A 19,388-nucleotide genomic window follows, 5' to 3' on the forward strand; every position below is an offset into this window, starting at 1 on the left:
CCGGGCTTAAGCCCAGGAAGTAAACCCATTTCACAGCCTCGCATTTCCGGCCTTCTCGGTCTTCGAAGGAGGCCGCTGACGTTTTGGGACACAGTGTGTGTGTGTGTGTGTGTGTGTGTGTGTGTGTGTGTGTGTGTGTGTGCGTGCGCATTTGCCAGTAGCGTGGCTGAAAGCAAAGCCTATTTTGATCATAATGTTCAAGGACAGGTAGCGAGCTGTCAAAAAGTAGCACTTGCCTCACAAAGTATTCACTGTATGCATACAAACGACTGTTTTTTGTTTTTTTTTCCTCCCCACAAACGACCGTTATGATCCTTTCAGCGGGGCTGATGTAACATTTTTCTGTCGTTGCCTTGCAGCTGGAGAACCTCTCTGTGAGAGCCCAAGGCCAGAGGGCCGATTTAAGGTCTGCGTTTGAGGACGGCCAGAAGCAGGACACTGTGGACCAGCTGGAACTGCAGTTCTACGAAACCCAGCTAGAACTCTACGACGCCAAGTTTGAAATCCTGAAAAATGAAGAGCAGCTCCTGGTGGCTCAGATAGACACCCTGAGACGACAGATTAAAGGTATCCTCACATTTACATAGCTGTGCTGTACAGCAGATTTATTTTGGGTATATATACACGTGTTTTGCAAAAGTCTTGAGCCTCCACGGTGACAGAGTTTCTTGTTTTTGAAGCAGTCTTGAGCAACCAGGCTTTCTGAAGGTCTTCCTTCTAGGACCTGGCGTCCACATATGTGGACATCACATTTTGAGTTGTCTAGACCAAAACACTGAATTTTGCTCTACAAGGGCCTGATATCCACTTACGAGGACATTATACTGCCACTGTACTATCGAAATTTTAAACAAATATATTCATATTAGGATGCAATTTTTCTCAGAAACAAAAAACAGGTCAGAAGAATTTTTTTTACATTCATCGGGTCCCAATATGCACAAATATCAAAGAGAAATTAAAAATGCATGCCATTGAAGAGTTCGGGTTAAAGGTTTTCTTTGGTTATCGGCTGTTTTTCACTCATTTTCAGTCTGGTCCTTGTACCCGAACATTTTCAGAACTTTTTTTGTTTGTTTCTTTGTTTGCCGGCTAAGCTACTTAATTTTCTGAATGAATAATTCAATAATAATGAATAATTCCATCTTTAAAAAGGCACCTGGTAAATGGTCTGATTCTTATAGTGCTTGTCTACTCTCCCTGAGTGCTCAAACAGCTTTATACGGCATGCCTCATTGAACCTTTAACTGAGATTTAAAGGTCTTCGAGGATATTCCATGGATTTCAGATGGAAGTATACTAATAGGGCTGTTTGATATAACGATATAAAAACGTCTATTGTCTCATTTTACGCTGTCGTTTGTTTCGTGATGTAGCAAAATAAACTGTTTACAGCAATATTTTTTTCATCGTTTTGATGGTCACTGTAGTGGCTAAATTAATTTCTTAAAGTTCTTTATTTCTCTTATATTTAATATAACCACACTACGGACAGACAAGCGCCTGTTTTTAAGCCTTTTGGTTAGCAACAACTACGGTAACAGCATCGCGTGTCCGCTTGTTTATGTTCCACATAAACCTTTCACAATAAAGCTCAAGATCCTGTTGAGACTTTTCAAAATAAACTGAATCACGTGAAAGAGTATGCAGAGTATTTACGGATGAGAATTAAAAAACAGCCGCCAGGTGCTAATAAATAAACCTTAGACTCACACGTTAGAACAGGCTTTCCCCCACAGCACGCCGTGTTATAAATACTCACAAAGAAAACGGCGGCCTTTACAACTTATGTCTAAAAATGTATAGTTTCATGCATCGGTTAAAACACTCGACTCCAGCTACATGACGCGCAGCTGGAAACACTTCACGCAAGTCGAGCTGCCCGAGATTCACAGAATTGACAGAAAATGTTACATTTTTGTGATTTATATCATTATCGGGACGATAGAATTCTTATATCGGGATATGAGATTTTGGTCATATCGCACAGCCCTATATACTAATGCTAATAACGGCTTTTTGTTTTAAAAGCTCTATATTAAATACTAGCTTTACCAGCTGTGCAATTTTCCTCCAACTTCCTGAAAATGTTGCAAACCTCTGGCACATTGGTATTTTTCCTTATTTCATTTGGTGAACTGGCCCTTAAAAAAGCGTGCCGCTTGTTTTTATGCATGAAGTGTTTATAATCGTCCTTGATTGTGTGTCTCTAATATTTCTCTCACCTGTTTGAGTCCAATATTCTAAACGCATCTTATGATATATCCCAACACTACAATTCCCACAGCGCTGATTCAGCACCCTTCAGACTCTGTGTCAGTTATGATTAAAATGACACATTACACAATGCCCCCCTCCCCGCTGCATTATAATGTGTTGGATTGTCAGGCAGTGTGTTGTGGAAAAGAGGTGCCTTCTGGGAAATGCTGTATTTTGTTCGTGTAAATGTTTCTCTAATTGTTCCTCGCGGGAGGGGGCATGTTTGCTTCCAAGGTGTTCGCGTGTGCATCTTGCTGTCTGTGTCTGTGGTGACTTTGGCTGTGGGCATATTTACCTTTACAGCTCTCAGGTGTAGTTTCCTAGCTAAGAAACAGCAGCGCGCCCTCTGTCATTTGTTATTCGTGAACATAAAGTTGGAGGACTGAGGAAGATATGATGTTCTGTAAATAAGGAGAAAGCTACTGCAATGCAAATACTGCAATTAGTGCAGTTGCTAAGGAGACCCAGAACGTTTCATAAGCAGCTGAGGAGATGCTTTTATAATTTAGCAGTAATTTTACCAACGTTAAGCCGCTTACTCTTAATCAGATGTAAGTTTGCTACCTAAACAGGAAGTAAACAGATTTCTTAACTTCACGTAAGCTGCATAACTACAGTTGGCACAAAAGTAACCTTGGCACTACCTGTGACAACTACCTGTGCTGCTCGTGAGCAGTGGGCATGACACTGGTTATTTAGGTTGTCTGATGGGATGCGACAGCTGACGTACAGCTGGAGAGGATGCCATATAAACAGAAGACATGTAGGAGTGACTGGGCTGCGTTTGTGTTTCAGAGCTGAAGGAGGAGGTGGTGTACTACGATGTGTGCGAGGATCCGGAGGAGCTGCAGAGCATGGTCCACACAGGTATTCATCAAGCAGACCCTCCAGCTGTCAGTCAGCTCAAAAGACGCCTACAGACCCTGGAAACCAAGAGGGGCAACATCTGTGCCCGCCGAGCTTACCTGCGTAACAAAAAGGTGTGTGCGAGTGCTGCTGACATGAAATCATTTCATATTCTGTGGTCCTTTCAAGCGTTTTGGGGGTTTTTTGTCCAAGGAAAAATGTATCGATCCTTCAAAGGCACATCTCCGCCTGCCTTGTGTGCCAAATGCTGGGTTTTTAAAATGTTTTTACTACATTGGTTTATTTTTAGCTGACATAGTAATTGAAGCACTTGGCATGTTTTCCTCTTTTGTTGGCTGCTTGCTTATTTGATTTTAAAAAAAGTATTACTCAGAGCAAAAAAAATGGCAAAGGCAGCCTGGTTAAAGACTCTCGATAGTTAATTCCAGTAATTCACAGGGAGGGAATGCACTTAAAAAAATAGGGGCATTGGAAAATTACAAATAACGGCCTCCAAATAAAATCCGGATGTGTTGCAGTTGCATTTTCTCAAAGTTTTTTAACCGTTTGCTCAGACAGTCGCTAATTTCTGACAGACTAAAATGTATTTTCGAGTGATTAAGTGATATGTTTTGTCTCTCTTTAGGATCAGTGCACAGATGCACATGAGCAGAAGCACCTGGCGGAAAAACAGAGCTCCATAGTCTTCAACCAGCATCACCAGGTCCACCTCGTAAGTCAGCCAGGTTGTTGGAGCCGCAAATGAAAGCCGCTGTTTCTCTCCTGTGCCTCTCAGTGTCTCCCTCTGTTGTCTGCAGAAACGAGAGAAGAAGAAGGAGGAGGAGCAGAGGAGGAAAGAGTGGGTGGACAAGGAGCGGGAGAAAACTCTGAGCCGATTACGATCCTTCAGAGAGGTCAGGCGCTCTCACTCGTTCTGCTCTGCCTTCGCCTGCAGCTCTCTCCGAGTTAATAAAACCCGGGGGGACGCTGCATCGTACCCTCTTAATGTAATAGTTCACCTCAAAAATAAAAGCTCAGTTATTAGCCACTCGACCCCTCGCGTCGGAGGAAGTCCTGATGACGGCGCGCTGTGGCTGTGGACGGGCTTGTTAGTAATGAGCTGTCTTACACCAGAGCTTCAAACTGTGCGTGGACGACTGCTCTTTGTTGGCTTCTAACTTCAGTGACCCAGTGATATTTTCAGTGTGACAGTCAGACTCTGTTTTAACTTTAAATATAAATATAACTAATGACATTTCCATCAGCTTCTCCTTTACAGTGTGCTGACTGCTAAAAAAGACTTAGACGCTACCTTAAACTAGCATGTTAGCGATGCCATTGTCAACACCTAATCAAGAATGGCATTAGTATTCAGCTGAAGCAACCTCAGTGCTGCTAGAATAGCTACGAGCCCAGGAAGAGAGCCCTGCATCAGTAATAATGACTGGGTAATGATGATGACTACATCATTTGGCGGCACAGTGGTGCGGTGGCTGGCATTGCGTCGCCTCACAGCGAGAAAAAGGCCGAGCGGGCGATTAAGGATTCAAACCTCCTGGGGTTATCCGTCTTCCTCCAGCAGTCCAAAGACATGCATGTTAGATTAACTGATGATTCTAAATCGGTAGATGCAGCGCTCATGTGCACAGGATGAATATGTATGAAAAAGAAGATGGGGGCTTGTAGTTTAAAGCACTTTGAGTGGTCAGAAACTACTAGAAATCATTCCATTGATTCATGTGACTGAATGAATGGTCCTGCTGCTCTCTTGGTATTTTTTTTAATGCCTCCATAGTGTAGTGGTTAACATATGTGCATGGTTAGCAAAAGGTTGCTGGCTCAATTCCAGGTGGAGACTCAAATCCCATTTGTGGTTGCGTCAGGGCGTCATGGCAACCAGATGTAACAATGATGTTGGATCTCGGTGGTCAAAGGTCACTACGAAACAAGTTTTTGGCCCCAGGAAATTCTCTCTCTGCAACACACGCAGAAAGTCCAACACTGTGATGTCGTTCCACCTGCACACGAACACACCCACAAGATTTCAGACAGCTGATTCTTGTGTTTAAAATCACTCCCTTGTGTCCTCTTGTTCATGAGCATCTACATGCTCTGCTCACTGTTGACAGTACATCTGTATATTCCATAGTGAGCAGGAAAATCAAACCAATTATTATGTATTTCAGTCGAAATTGGTCCTTTTTAAGGCAGAACTGAGAAGCCTTTGTGGTGAGACTATTTTGTTTAAACCAGGGGTGTCATCATAAGGCCCGAGGGCCAGAATCGTCCTGCCAAAGACTGCAATGTGGCCCATTGGACAGCTTTGGAAAATATGAAGGAGAACTAACTAATAAACTAATAAAGACCTCCACCATAGCCATTTATACAGACTCTAAGGCAAATAAGAAATAGATGAATGTATCTGCTAAGAAAATCTGTAAAAAAAAAAAAAAAAAAGACATTCAATTAACAAAAAATGTTCTGTTTTCTAATCACAGGACAGTTTGCACTAACAGATGTTTTCATTGAATTTTACACATTTATTTCTCATATTTTTATCCCATTATATATCATTTAAGCCTATGGAGTCATGCTGCCAGTTTTCTTTCATTTATTTACAGCAGTATTTCTTAATTATGTAGAAAAACTGACGCACCCCTGAAATTACACTTAGTTTTCTTATATAAAAATACATGAGAAATGAAATGTGTAGTTTAACTTTACATTGACAGAAAGTGGAGGTCCAGCCTACTTAGGATCAAAGTATGTGGCCAACATTATAAAACGAGTTTGACATCCCTGATTTAAACGATCAGCTTTTACGTCCATGCTTAACTGTGCGGGGCTTTGATGCACATCTGCCGTCACTTTTTTAAATCTCATGTAGATGCCTGTTTAAAACAAAACATTAATGCATGAGCTTCAGCTGATGGGGTTTTTTTTCTTCTTTTTTTTTTTTTCCAGAAGCGACCGGGCCAGTACATCCTGAAAGCGCCCCAGTCCAGGCCTTCGCCGTCTTCTCCAGAAAGCCTGTGCCCCTCGCAGCCGATGTCCATCATCAGCCTCAGCCCTGCTCCCTCTTCTCAAGGACCCCCTCCCTCCATCCGACCCGCACCAAGGCGCAAGAAACCAGCCAAAAAGCAGCAGCTGAAAGACATCCCTGTCCAAATCTACGCTGCGCCACCTCCTCCAACAGCCATCCCCCCTCCCCCAACAGCCCCACCCCCTCCTCCTCCTCCTCCGCCACCACCACCACCACCGCCACTGTCACTGCTGCCTCCCCCCCGAGTGTCGCCCTCATCAGAGGATGCCCCGATGCCTCTGAGTGAAAAAGAGGGCCCTCCATTTCCAGCCAAGAACACGCTCAAACAAAATATAGGTGAGGGTGAAATACGTGCAGTATCATTCAGATCTTCATGTCCAACAAAACCAACGAAGAATAAAAGAATGGAGCAGGATACGTGATTTTTGTTTGGCTGCTGGGAAGGTTGTGTGTGTGTCTGCACATAGTGTTCTGTCCTAAATTCCTAACTTCTCTCACAGGGCCAGAGGAGGCATTTTACCTGCAGTAGTGGTCCTGGTTATATACGCTGTCTGCTCCAAGGAGACTCTAACGTCCAGCAGAGCTTCTTTTTCATAAGATCATGTGAAACGGAGCACACTCAACAAAACTGTTTCAATAATGTTTCTTACAGCGAGCTAAGAACTGGGAAGAACCAGCTCATCAGCAGTGTAGCTTCTTCCCCTACACTTTAACAGTGTTTCTCCTTTAACTTTGGTATTTTTGTAGGAACCATGGACGAAGTGTTGGCTTCGCTACAGCGTGGACAGATTAAGCTTCGAAAGGTCCCCGCAGCCAGCACGCCGAGCCCCACTGGGGACGCAAGGAGCAGTCTGATGTCTGCCATCCGACAGGGAGTCACCCTGAAGAAGGTGAGATGTTGATACGTTGATCGGCTAGCTTACTGCAGAACGATTGCATCACCGCATGTGTCACTTGGTAAAAATGTGATGACATTTTCTGAACAGAGAAGTCACACTGAGTGATTTAGACAGTTCGGAACAGTTACATAGTTTATCCAGAGAGCACTGGCTTTCTAAGTTGGTTATTCACCTGTGGGGGAAAAAGCCAGTGTGGCTCAGTTTGTGTCAACCCCCCCCCCCAAAAAAAACTTCCAAATATCAAATATCAGTCTTTACTAAAGAATTAATCTGCATGTGAAAATGCTACCTAACAAATGCACAATTTATTTGTGTTTGTGTAATATGCGATCATCGGTGTTTGGGTAAATGTGACACGAGTTTCATTTTCACTAAGGACCACCGGTATTTTTGCTATGAGCCGTTTGCTGTGGACGTGGATCACATAAATTAAACCTCGTTTGTTCTCAGTGTACAATATTTCTTTTTACTGACCGACCATTAATGGTGAAGAACACATCCGTGAGGTAGTTAAGCTATAGGAGCTGTCACAAAAAGCCGTTCACGTCCTAATTTTTGATAGGAGACATGCTGTATGGGAACTTTGAGTGCACTCTTGTGCACAACAAACAGCTCCCCCGTGTGGATTATTTTTTAGCGCAGCAAAGGAGTGAATTATTGAACAGTGCTAGTAAATTTAAAATTGGGTATTTTGCTTCTAATTCTAAACGAATGGTCGATGAAGCTGTTCACAGGTTGTGCGTGTAAATTCCTTTTTTATTTTATGAGAATGCAGACGTCTCCTTTATAAGCCCAGAAATCTGATTTTGTGGATGTGGATGATGTTACCCAAGTGACCTCTTCAGCGCTTCACCCACTGCAAACCCTACAATACAGATCAACAGAATCAACTTTCACAAGTATACATGCAACATACTTTAGGCTCTTCCCTTATTTCCCGAGGAGCCACCACAGCGGATGGAGCCACATATTTGATTTGGCACAGATTTTACACCACACGCCCTTCCTGATGCAATCCTTCCATTTATCCAGGCTTGGGTCCAGCACAGGGAGTACACTCGCTTGTGACCCCCTGAGGCTGGATCTGTGTCTCCTTCTGGTCTCGACCCAGGGATCTTTCACATATTAGACAAATGTGCTAAACTGCTGCACCGTGGAGCCACAGTTATGCATACGTAAAAACCTATGCTATAACAGACTAGAATACATTTAGCTGTTCTAGTTCCAGGGTCGGGTGTTATCCCAACGGGGTCATTGCTATGTAGCTCTCTACTATAATGTTATTAGCTACTTTTTTGGTACTGATTACAGATTTCACAGCAGGCGCTAACTTAAAATGTGAACTATAATTCTTTGCCGTTGCGTAGGTGGTTCCTGCACGAGCAGAAGTCCAGAGCGGCGGAGACAACGAGCTGGAGCGCAGCATCAAGGCCGCCATGATGAGGATGAAGAAGGTGGCGGCTGATTCGGATGAGGACGACAGAGGGGACGAAGAGGGACGCAGTGCAGACTGGGATAGCTGAGAATGCGTGCGCACTCACGCCGATGAAGCTGCCGTCTTATGTTAGCTCCTCTCAGTCTTCCTCACAGTTATGAGCTTCAGCTCATTGTTGCCAATTTTCCATCGGAAAACAAGAAGAAAAGAAAAGCTGCTTGTTTGACAAGAACAGGATTACGCCTCCTCAGACTTAAACGTTGCAGTTTGTTGAAGTTGTTGCACATTTAATCCCTTTTGTGTGTGTGTGTATGTGTGTGTGCTTTTGTTTTGTAGCCCTGAAACACTGTAATACATCCAACACTGCAACTAACTAGCGAGCGGCAGAATCAGGACTTACTCTCCTCTAAAACACTTTCCAATTTTCAGAAATCCCAGTGAGAGCGAATGAGCCGCTTTGTTTTTAACGCTCCTCTAATTATTGAATTTCTCCCAAATCTGTGCCCGAAGGCCTTTTGTGACAGTGTCACACAGCAGGGGGGGAGTGGGGTGGGAGCTTGTGCTGCGGGCGGTGAAGACAACACTACGCAAATTGTCGTTTCGCTCGCACCGCTCGGTCTGATCTCATCATTTTGAATGTAATTAAATTTGAACAATTGTTTATTTAACCTAACCCCAGTAAGGCTACAGCCACGTGAAGGCAGCGCTGTTAATTATTCAAAGCCTGCGTGTCTGAAGTCTTTGTCGCTGTTTGCGTTGCAGGCCGTTTCACGCTGCCCGCAATTTTCCCCTTCTCATGTCAGAATTTTGGGAACGCTTTAGGATTAATCAAAGGGCACTTTCGAAGTGAAATACACAAAGACAAATTGAGAATATTAGGCTTTAATTTAAGTAATGGATTTAAAAAAAAAAATCATCGCAAATCGCTGTGTGATCTAAAAAAAAGGAAAACGGGGGAAAGGTTCCTGTTGTTTAAGGCAAATTGACCTTTCAACCTGTGACAGCACATTGCTTTGTTTTGGGGGGTTTTCCCTCCTCAATCTTTACAAGTGTTCCTTACCTGAACCTGTCAAACAGTTAAACTGTGTGATAGCAGCATTAAATGCTTTACAGGATGAATTCAATTTTAGTTTTATGAGTTAATGATGTTCGAGGCCGACACCTGCATTGCTGTGTTTTAATAATAAACTAAGAGGCATCAGGTCGTCATCAAACGTTGGCGTTCCTTTTTCCCTCCACTTTCATTCAAATACATTCATCTGAGCTCTTTGCCACTTGCTTTGCTCACGCTGGTCCCCGATCTCCAAAGTCTTACCTGTGCCCAGGCCCTCATTCTTTAAACAAAGTCACATCAGACCTGCACCGGTGAACCCCTGGCGAGTGGGCTTTGGTGGATGAAGCCCACAGTGATGAGTCACGAAGTAATGTCCATCCTGGCAGCGCTCGCTCTCACACATCGGTCTCCTGCAGTGACAGCTCAGACATCCCCAGCCAGCTGCGATTGAGTTTATTCAGCTCTGCGTACTTAAGAGAAGCCACCGTTTTTGCGGGGCTGCTGTCAGTCTGTGTGCAATCTGTTTGCAACATCCACGCGATTCAGGTGGAGACGGGTCACGCACCTCGGGGTGGGAGGGAAGGCGCACACGGGGGTATTTAGACGAACACCTCCATCCAGTATAAACAGAAATTTCAGCAGCCTGTTACTATGGCAACAAGAAGTGTCAGCGGTAGTGGCCTGCAGTGCCATATCGCTCTCTTGCTCGCTCTCATGTACAGAGCAGCATAGTCTCTTGATGTTTCACCAACTCGCCCACTCGCCACCAGTGTCACAATGAGAGCTGAGAGTCAGACAGCGATGACAGCAGAGAGAACGAGAGGCCGTTTCTGCTCTACCAGAATCGATTGGGAGCGAGGCTGAAAGTTGAGGAGCAGAAGTACAATTTTTTTTTTCAAATTGGTATTTAAGCCCTAATTGTGTGTAATGAGATCCAGAGTTGAAACTTTAAAGCAGTGCTGACATTTAGCAGATCATTATCAGTATGCGTGTCAGATATATGGTCAAAATGGCGACCTGCTGGTGGCGCCAAACAAAAAGACTTAAGGGTGACTTAGGTGAGAAGGGTTCATCCTAAGGTGGGCATGACTATCCACCCAGATTTCCTGCTTTCATGGCGGTCCATTGTGTAGTTTGTTACTCTGGCTGACAGTGTTCAGGTGTTCAGTAAGGCTGCAAACAGTCTGGGAACCTTTCTGCTGACCTCAAGGACATTCATGCGTATTCATGTGACATTAATTAAAAAATAAATTGTTCATAAAATTAGTAAAATAGTAAAAAATGTTCACCACACCATTTCTTTGTTTAACTTAATATACATTTGCTGACCACTTTGTTGGGTACACCTGTTCAACTGCTCATTATTACGAATACTGTATCTAATTGGCCAGTCGCATGGTAGCAGCTCAAAGCCTTTAGACATCCAGACATGACCAGGGCGGCCTGGTGAAGTTCACCCTGAGCCTCAGAATGAAGAAGAAAGTGACTTTGAAAGTAGCACTCTTGTACGGCCATCTCTCGGGTTTACAGAGGATGGTGTGAAAAAAAGACAAAGTGCTGAAATCATGAGCGACAGTTCTCTTGGCAAAAATGCCTCAGCAGCTGAAGACCACACCAGGCGCAACAACTACCAGCTGAGAACAGAAACTGAGGCTACAGTTCACACAGGGTCACTAAAACTGGACGACAGGAAATTAGAAAAATGTTGCTTGTTCCGATGAGTCTCGATTTCTGCAGCAAAATTCTCATGGAGTCCGAATTTAACAAACGTGGAAAAAGAGATTCACCTTGCCTCCTATCAGTGGGTCAAGGTAGTGGTGTAAATCCCTCAGTACCAGATGAACATTGTGTACCCATCTTCTGATGGCTACTTCTAGCAAGATAATGTGCCATATCAATAAGCGCAAATCATCTCAAACTGTTTTTTTGAACAAAATGAGTTTACTGTGCCCGAATGGCCTCCACAGTCACCAGATTTTGCTCCAGCAGAGCACCGTTGGGATGTTGTGGAACATCATGGATGTGCAGCCGGCAAATCTGTGTGATGGTGTCAACTCAATATGCAGCAAAATATCTGAGGAATGTTTCCAGTACCTTGTTGAATCGGTTCCATGAAGAATGAAGTCAGTTTTGAAGGTCCAACCTGGTAACGTGTCTGTTACGGTGTTTCCACAGCTGTCTGAACTTTACTAAACTCTGAACCAAAAACAATTCTAAAAATGAGGAGTCTCCATATCGAAGTCTCTCATTTAAATAATGTCATTGTTGGTTGTTATTCAGTTGTAGCAGTTTTCTCTTTTTTGAATCACTCAAATGTCTTTGGATTCTGCACTGTTGGCTGCACAAAAGACGTCTTTTCAAAACGTCTCAGATTTGACTTTTTTTTTCCTTTTACATTTCATATAATAAATAAAGTGATTCATCAAAAAAGTCCGAGTAATTTCCAGTGAAAATCATAGCTGCATTCCTACAGCAGTTAATTTCCAATTGACTGAATTAATTGGTCAATTATCCCATCATTTTAACACTAAATTGGTGCTTAAACTGCGTATTGATTAATTTCCCCCTTGTAAACCAGCTGATCTCTGAAGGTGAAAACAAATTAGACTCTAAATGGGAGTCCAGTTTCCAAGGGTCTGATTGTTTTTTTTTTCTTGTTTTTTGTTTTTTTAAATCAACCAAGTAAAACTGGTACATCCCTCAGTCCATCATTCACACAGTTATTTACACAAGAAAAATAAAAGTCAGTAGGATTAAGTTACCAAGGCAACCTGTCCTCTGATCCACTACTGCAGTTATTTTCTCTGAGCTCGGAGGACGTTTAAGGTGTTTTCCATCAGTCCTCAAACCAGCTTTTATCTTTATGTGCTTTATTTGTTCTAATCTCAGAAATTGATACATCATTGACTGATTGAATCCCACCTCATCTGCTTTGCTTATGCGTGGATTACAGCTATATTTAGTGGTATGTAAATCGTGCGGTGGCGGAGCTTCTGTGCTCGACGGGACTCAGCTCTGGCACTGTAGGTTCATTCCACCACCTCTGTGCTTCTCGTCCAGGAAAAATGCCTCAAGACTTATAAAATGTCAGGCAGCGTGTTTGTAAGCTTTTCTTTTTTTTTTTTTTTTAAGTTTCCTACACAGAACCCACAGCACTAATATGCAGCTAAGTAGGTATTAGGGAAACTTCCCATCTTCTCTCTGTGGAGCCCTTTCCAAAAATGTATCCCCCTACAGAAAAGACACTAACTCAGCAGTGTAATTAAACTAAATTTTACCAATTGTCAGTTCTATTGTACAATATTGAACAGGAATCACAAAAGTGCACAAGAGGCATCGGTTCAAAAGGAAGGATCATACATCGTGTTATCCAGATTCAGGTGAGTTACAAACAGGAGGGCAAAACAGAAAAAGAAAAAAAAATCCCTTCATTCGATATCTCAACTTTAAGACAAGATTGAAACTGATGAAAAATAAAAACTTAGTATTACAGAGTAAATATGTCACTACAACATGTGCCTTTGATTTCAAATGGAGCAAGTTTCAAGATGGACTTCCTAGAAGCAGCTGTGGCACCATCCTGAAAACCTCCTGACTTCTTTAATATGTTATCGTACACCCGTGGAGACATTAGGTTAAGGTTGATTTACTTCTTACGTTCAAGAAATGGTCGTTGTAGAGAGGCACCAAAAATAAATAAATGCATAAAACATCCCTCTCCCCTTGCAAAAAACAAAACAAAATTTTGACAAGTTTTTAGTGAAAAGCCCCATGCCATCTAAAGTGAAGTACACTTTCACATCATCCACCCATCGAGCAGCACCGAGTCCCCTCACCCAAAAATAACCACCACCATAACAAAAACCGAGTGTGTAGGAAGCACATCGAGAGCCTTGGAGACATCTTTGTTCTGCAAATGAGCAATACTACTGCGCGCACACACAAAGTCCTTTAAACACTACACTCATGGCTATACGGGGTTCCCAATATTATTCTGGATGTTCTGGAAGGAAAGCTCCCGGGAAAAGTTTTTTCCTTCTTTAATCTAATCAAAAAAGTGTTTACATAAAAGAGAGTTGATAAAGTCAGCTGAGGGCTCTTATTTTTAATTTATTTATTTATTTATTTTTAAACATGGCTTTCATCATTTACGTTTCTCATCTCATTAACATCCTCGGGGTGTGCATGCTTGTCTCCTTTTTCATCTCAGTTTATTAGCAAGAATTTTAATGTATCTTCAGGTTTCCTCAACAAAAAAAAGAAAAAGAAAAGTTGTTATTATGGTGATGGTCATCGATTGGCCAGTTCTCCTCACCAGGTAGGTTTAAGCTCACCTGGAGGCACTTTGTGTCACGGCCATTTGTCACATATGTGCATATAATCTAATAAGTACAAACTGTCTTCCAACACACCTGAGATAGAAGAGAGGCAACAGCGAGGACAGCCTGTACAAAGATTTCATCTTTAATTCTCGAGCGGGACACAAAGATTAACACCAATTATTACTTGAGTGATGCTGAGCAGCATTGTCTCTGTTGTTCATTTTAGCCCTTTAAGTCCCCTCCTCTACTCTAAGCTCAGACTTCCTTGTGCAGAAGTGCTGCCTTCAGGAAAAAAAACAAAACAGAAGAAAGACAGATGGACAGAATCTAAGAACCCACAACCTGTTTTTCCCCCACAGAAACGGTTAAGTAAGCTCAAAGTGTGACTCTTGATTTAGTTTTGCAATGCCAGCACACGAAATCGAGCCATTTGGTGGAGTGCACTGGCCTTCCTCCCTCCTTTTAGTCTGCCAGTCTCTCTCTCCCTCTCTCAAAAACATCTTTCTCACAAGGTAGTGTTTATTAGAAGCCAAAGCTGAATTGTGTCTGTGTGGACGTCACCTTGGGGGAATAGGTGCCACACAGTTTCTGCCCTGTAGTGAATCCTTCGTACCTGACCTCCGACCCTTTTAGCTCAGTGCTACTTTTCCTCAGTTATCAGCACCCAGCTTAGACAGCCCCTGCCTGAACTCTTGCAGCTCATCTAGCTTTCCATCTAGAACATCCATCAACTTCTTCAGCTCGATCTTCATGTTTCCTTGCTTTTGTCGGCTGTCGTCTATGTCCAGCTGAAGACCCTCTATTCTCCCCTCCAGCTCCTTGTTTCTTGTCTCTGCAGCCTGTGGAAAGATGTCGGGAAAACATTAACGTTAACATTTGATGTATCAGCACAGCTGGTTTGTTGTGTGTGTTTGAGCTGAAATGAGCAAGAGCTTTTTCACTTGCAGTAACAAACAAAAGCCTTCTCATGTTGCATGTGCAGCTACACAAAGAGAGAGATCCACTTGCTGTAGGTTGGGACAAAGCGATGGGAAAACATTTATGTGAAAGAAACGTGTTTGCATGTGTGAATGGGACATGAAAGTGAATCTTTCAGACTAACAGGCAACACGAGTGACATGTTAATAATGCTGAAGATAGCAATGAAGGGAGGGATTTAAAATAGGAGTGCTAAAAGGGTGTTGCGCCTGCATGACTATGTTCCAGCTGACTCCTGAAACCTGATCTCCATGAGGGCTGTCATCTTTAAATAGAGGGCAGCCGTAACCACAAACACAGGGGTAGAATAGGTAGACTTTTTTTTTTTTTTTTTTTTTTAAAAAGCATCAACTCTGCACCAGCAAAGATAATTTTTTACAGCATTTCTGTCTAAATTGAGTCAGATTCAGCTTTAGGCTCCATAGTTGGACAAAAGGTATTGGAGAAACCCCATCGTCTATGCCTCTTCTCAGTTTGGATAACTGGTTAGATAAACTCCGGCTTGAGCCATTTTTGCTGTCTTTCACCCAGCTGGCTGCTGCAGAGACAAACCATGCCGTCGAGTGTTGTAAAGCACAAGAACTTCAGGCATGCCACTGTTGGTTTTATTCATCACTCCATGCCCAGATTGAAATGGCAGCACATGCACTGACAGCTTGGACGATAAAAATCCCGATCTGAGTCAGTCAGCACAGGGCGACATGAGCGTCAGTATCAATGCAGCTAATGTCAGACTTGGCACTAACAGGACACACGGTGATCCAAAGAGCCTGGCTCTTCTAGTTCTACAGAAAGTCTGATATTATTCAGCGAGGAGTCAGCTTTGAAGAACAGGTGCCCTTTGTTACAAAGAAGACGTGAGGCTTCTCACAGGCACAACCCACACACCTACAGAAATGTTATAAGAGCTGATCATTAAAGCTTTGAGCAGAGCTCTCAAACTACTTCAGCTGTTTTTATAGCAAAAACAGATCAAATCTGCACCAGCAGGAAACTAATAAGCTGTGACAGAGACATATCTCTGTTCCACTGAAGAGGGAGAAAAAAAAAAAAAAAAAAAGAACCCTTTTCAAAGAGGCAATAATCCTCTCTGCGTTGTACTGGGGACGGACCTTTATTATTAGATACAGTAACGACGACAATGTGCGTTAGTGAGACACGTGATAGGAATGTTGTGTCACCAGCCCTCAGGCAGAATGATGAATAGCAACTCTTATTGCCTACCCTGAAAGCGCTGCTTACGCCTCAGAGCCCGAGTGTTAGCTCGCTGTGATAGCCATTGTGTCCTCACGTGTGTGTTAGGTCTAGACAACTCTCAGCCTGGTCTCTGTACTCTGCAGTAAATCACACCTGAGGGGGGGTAAAAACTAGGGCTTGTGCCGGGTGCTTTTGAACGTACCTGCAGTTTCGAAGTGATGCTCTCACACTCCGACATGAGCTGAGGGATTATCTCTGCCTGCTTCCTCAAATTCTCCAGCTCCTGGGAATAATGTTAATAATAAAAAAATGTAAAATCCAGCGATTCCGATGTCAGTCAGGGTCTTAGGAACAATCTAAGTTATTTAGCTGAAGGACCTTTGAAATTTAAAATAAATCATTCTTAATTGCTTTTTTGTATAAAAGTATGTAGATAGACTGACAAGAACAGCACCCAGATAAAACAGGACATTTAAGCCAGTAATTAACTGCTTGCCAAGAAAAGAAGAAAAAAAAAGTGTGATGCCCAGCACAAACCCTGGAACATAATTACAGTCATGATTTTATGTCAGTGTTAATTAAGGTGCACCATCCTTTGTAAATAAGCCAACCAGGAAAAATGAAAAAAGGTCAAAGTGGTACAAAGAAGGCAAAAAGGACATCAAGATCAAGAGATAGCCTTGTGATCATGCCTCCGTCTCCTTCTCAGGTAAACATCTCAGTTACTGCTCTGAAAACCTCCTCCCTGCTTTAAGCAAAACACTATGCGGCTTCATGGCATCTGTTACCGCTTCGAGCACATCTTCGCCAAGTAATAATTGCTTGAGTCTTTGTAGTTACCTGCAGCGGCTTTGTTCTGTTAGTTCACCGCTGGCCAGCACAGGGGTCACAGCAGTCAACTCTTAATAATTCATAAGCACACTTTTAAGTTTGAGGCGATGAGGATGTGGATTTCTAGACAGGGAGGGGGTGAGTCACTGTGCAGGTGAGCCTCTGTGGGCCGCCTGCGGCAGCAATGTTGTGCACACAAGGAGACTTTCTCTGCAGACCCCATGGTCGGTGTTCACAGCGTTATGGAGGATACACAAGAAAGGCAAAGCCGAGCTCCCAAAGGATGCCATTCTTTGCTCATCATCTTTCAAATTCAGCTCCAGCTCTTTGAACTACTTCCCTTCCTCTTGTTGTGTAAAATATATACCGCCTTCGAAGGAATGATTTATATGTTCTATTAATACTCTGGCCGCCATGTGGTAAACTAGAATATCCCAGACACTCTTTACCTCAGGCGATCTGAATGGGACACAGTAAAGCTGTTATTGCCACTGAATTGAAAGAGAGGGCATTGCACTATATGAGACAGATGCACAGATGACCCCAAACCAGAAGTATATAAAAATGCATACATATCCTACTTATGGTTTTCACACGTTACTGATTGCGTCTCCCTTTCTTGGCATCGACAGGGAGACGCAGTCACTGCTGAAAAGGGCAGCAAGACTCTTAGATTGGCAGAAGTCAGTTCTAATTTGTCTGCGGTCAGAAAACGGCATCTAACCAGCAATAAGCAAAGGTTAAAATCCCAGTGGTCGCACAGAGTTCATCCTCATTAGAAAGAACAGCGCCATTAGGCCGTGCTGAGCTGACAGTCGGCTAGTTTGGATTATGGATGATTAATGTAGGAGACACAAGGTGGTTTCTTTCAGGTTTGACTAGAGTGGATTAATTTTTAATTTTTTTAACAGTACAAAAAACCCCAAAACAGTTTGATCAATCAAATTGAGTCAACGGGGCAATATAAAGAGCTGTCTGGGATTAAAATTGGAAAAAATAAATAAATAAAAAAAATCAATCCACACAAAACCCAAAGCAGAATCTAACATTTCCTATTGAGGCCTAATCACTTCCTCGGGGAAATAAAAAGGCACTAGAACTAGTTTGTAAAACAAACTCTCCATTGCAGCTCTGCAGACCGACCATTGTGATGCACGTCTCACCTGCTCCTTGTCCTGTAGCTCAGCCTCCAGCTCCTTTACCCTCACAGTCAGCTGGGCGTTTTTCTGCCTCTCTTGATTGGCTTCATTGCACTGGGCTTCTAGTTCAGCAATCTAAAATGCAGAAGGGGGGGGGGGGAGTTAAAAGAAAAATTAGGCATTTTTTTTAAGCTAATCAAGCGGAAGCCTGGATTTGTTGTAGAGTATAATGGCAATTTCAAAACTGATACCAACAATTAAAAAAAGGAAGGGTTAGAGAATAACACTGGTACCACACCAGCCCAGCTGCAGAAACAGCCCACGTTGATTATGAAACTAAAATGATTCTATTTTTAGCAGACTGAGACTGCAGGCAACACAGAAGCTAATGAAATGTACAGTACCTACAGTGTTTTGCTCTGTACAGATTTTGACCAAACCCGTGGCAGAGAACTCTGTGTGTGCAGTTTGTGATAGAGTTTTCTTCTTTTAAAGCAGCGGAAACGGTTTATCAAACCTGTCACTTTTTCCTCAATCAATGGGCTAGTCTACATTGTTCAACTTCCCCGTAGGAGTGCATGAGTGTATTACCTTGTTCCTGAGCGTGTCACTCTCCTCCTTGCAGGCACTAAGCTGTTTCTTCCAGCTCTCTACATTAGCTGAAGACTCCTGCAGTGCATCCACCAGCCTGGCATTATTTTCTCTTAAAGTCTGAAGCTCTGTTTCCCACTTCTTGGCGTTGGTGTTGCTGTCAGACAGGAGTGACAGAAAGAGATCCAGCAGGAGAGTTATTAATGGAAGTAAAATTTTATTTCAACCACTCCGTTTTGAAAAGCTTGTGAGTGCCAACACGGAACATATTTCTACAAACTCCTTCCAGACACATCTACTTAATTAGTATTGCTGCACATTACGCTGTTGAGAGATGTTTAGACCACAATAAAAAAAGAGAAACAAAAATTTAAGCTAGAAGTAGATAAAATTCCCCCAAAATCCAACAAACTGGCACCAGCATGTGATTTGTTATCTTTCATATCACAGTGAGTGTATTCCTATCTTATCGATAAGGATGGGGAGATATGTGATGTATATTTAGTATGCATCACTGTCCCCACTTCCTTATGCATGGCTGGGTTGAAGTGTTTTGCTCTATCATCAAATGTGGACAGACTGGCATCGCAGCATTCTGCAGTCCTCTGCTGTTTCACTGCTGTGACACTCTCCAACAAAAACAAAATCCAACAGTTCTGTGAATGCATGGGAAAATGCACACAGAGAGACAATTTTACATCCAGAAGCTAGAGATATTTAGATGCCCTTATATGAAGTGAAGCGCTTCCTTCAGCAACTGTTTCATATCAGTGTTGTATTAAATTCTCAATTAT

At 42.8% G+C, this 19,388-nt stretch overlaps 2 protein-coding genes across 4 annotated transcripts in view; one reads left to right on the forward strand and one right to left on the reverse strand.

Annotated features, from left to right (window-relative positions):
- Window positions 1-12,988, forward strand: part of LOC102300568 (WASP homolog associated with actin, golgi membranes and microtubules) — an 18,859-nt gene extending 5,871 nt beyond the window's left edge. Inside the window, exons 5-11 of the mRNA XM_005943270.2 lie at window positions 360-567; window positions 3,055-3,239; window positions 3,752-3,838; window positions 3,924-4,019; window positions 6,070-6,484; window positions 6,896-7,038; window positions 8,415-12,988. Of these exons, the coding sequence (XP_005943332.1) occupies window positions 360-567; window positions 3,055-3,239; window positions 3,752-3,838; window positions 3,924-4,019; window positions 6,070-6,484; window positions 6,896-7,038; window positions 8,415-8,570 (1,290 nt within the window). The 3' untranslated portion in view covers window positions 8,571-12,988. The remainder of the gene's footprint in view (window positions 1-359; window positions 568-3,054; window positions 3,240-3,751; window positions 3,839-3,923; window positions 4,020-6,069; window positions 6,485-6,895; window positions 7,039-8,414) is intronic.
- Window positions 12,989-14,197: 1,209 nt separating this feature from the next.
- Window positions 14,198-19,388, reverse strand: part of homer2 (homer scaffold protein 2) — a 30,367-nt gene continuing 25,176 nt past the window's right edge. For all 3 annotated transcript variants that reach the window (XM_005943268.2, XM_005943269.2, XM_005943267.3), the window contains exons 6-9: window positions 18,595-18,751; window positions 18,028-18,138; window positions 16,236-16,316; window positions 14,198-14,697 (exon numbers count right to left, since the gene is read on the reverse strand). In XM_005943268.2, coding sequence (XP_005943330.1) covers window positions 14,509-14,697; window positions 16,236-16,316; window positions 18,028-18,138; window positions 18,595-18,751 — 538 coding nt within the window. In that variant the 3' untranslated portion in view covers window positions 14,198-14,508. The remainder of the gene's footprint in view (window positions 14,698-16,235; window positions 16,317-18,027; window positions 18,139-18,594; window positions 18,752-19,388) is intronic.

The sequence above is a fragment of the Haplochromis burtoni genome, unplaced genomic scaffold, assembly GCF_018398535.1.
Source record: "Haplochromis burtoni strain Fernald_Lab_line unplaced genomic scaffold, NCSU_Asbu1 Contig_262, whole genome shotgun sequence".
Taxonomy (NCBI): domain Eukaryota; kingdom Metazoa; phylum Chordata; class Actinopteri; order Cichliformes; family Cichlidae; genus Haplochromis; species Haplochromis burtoni.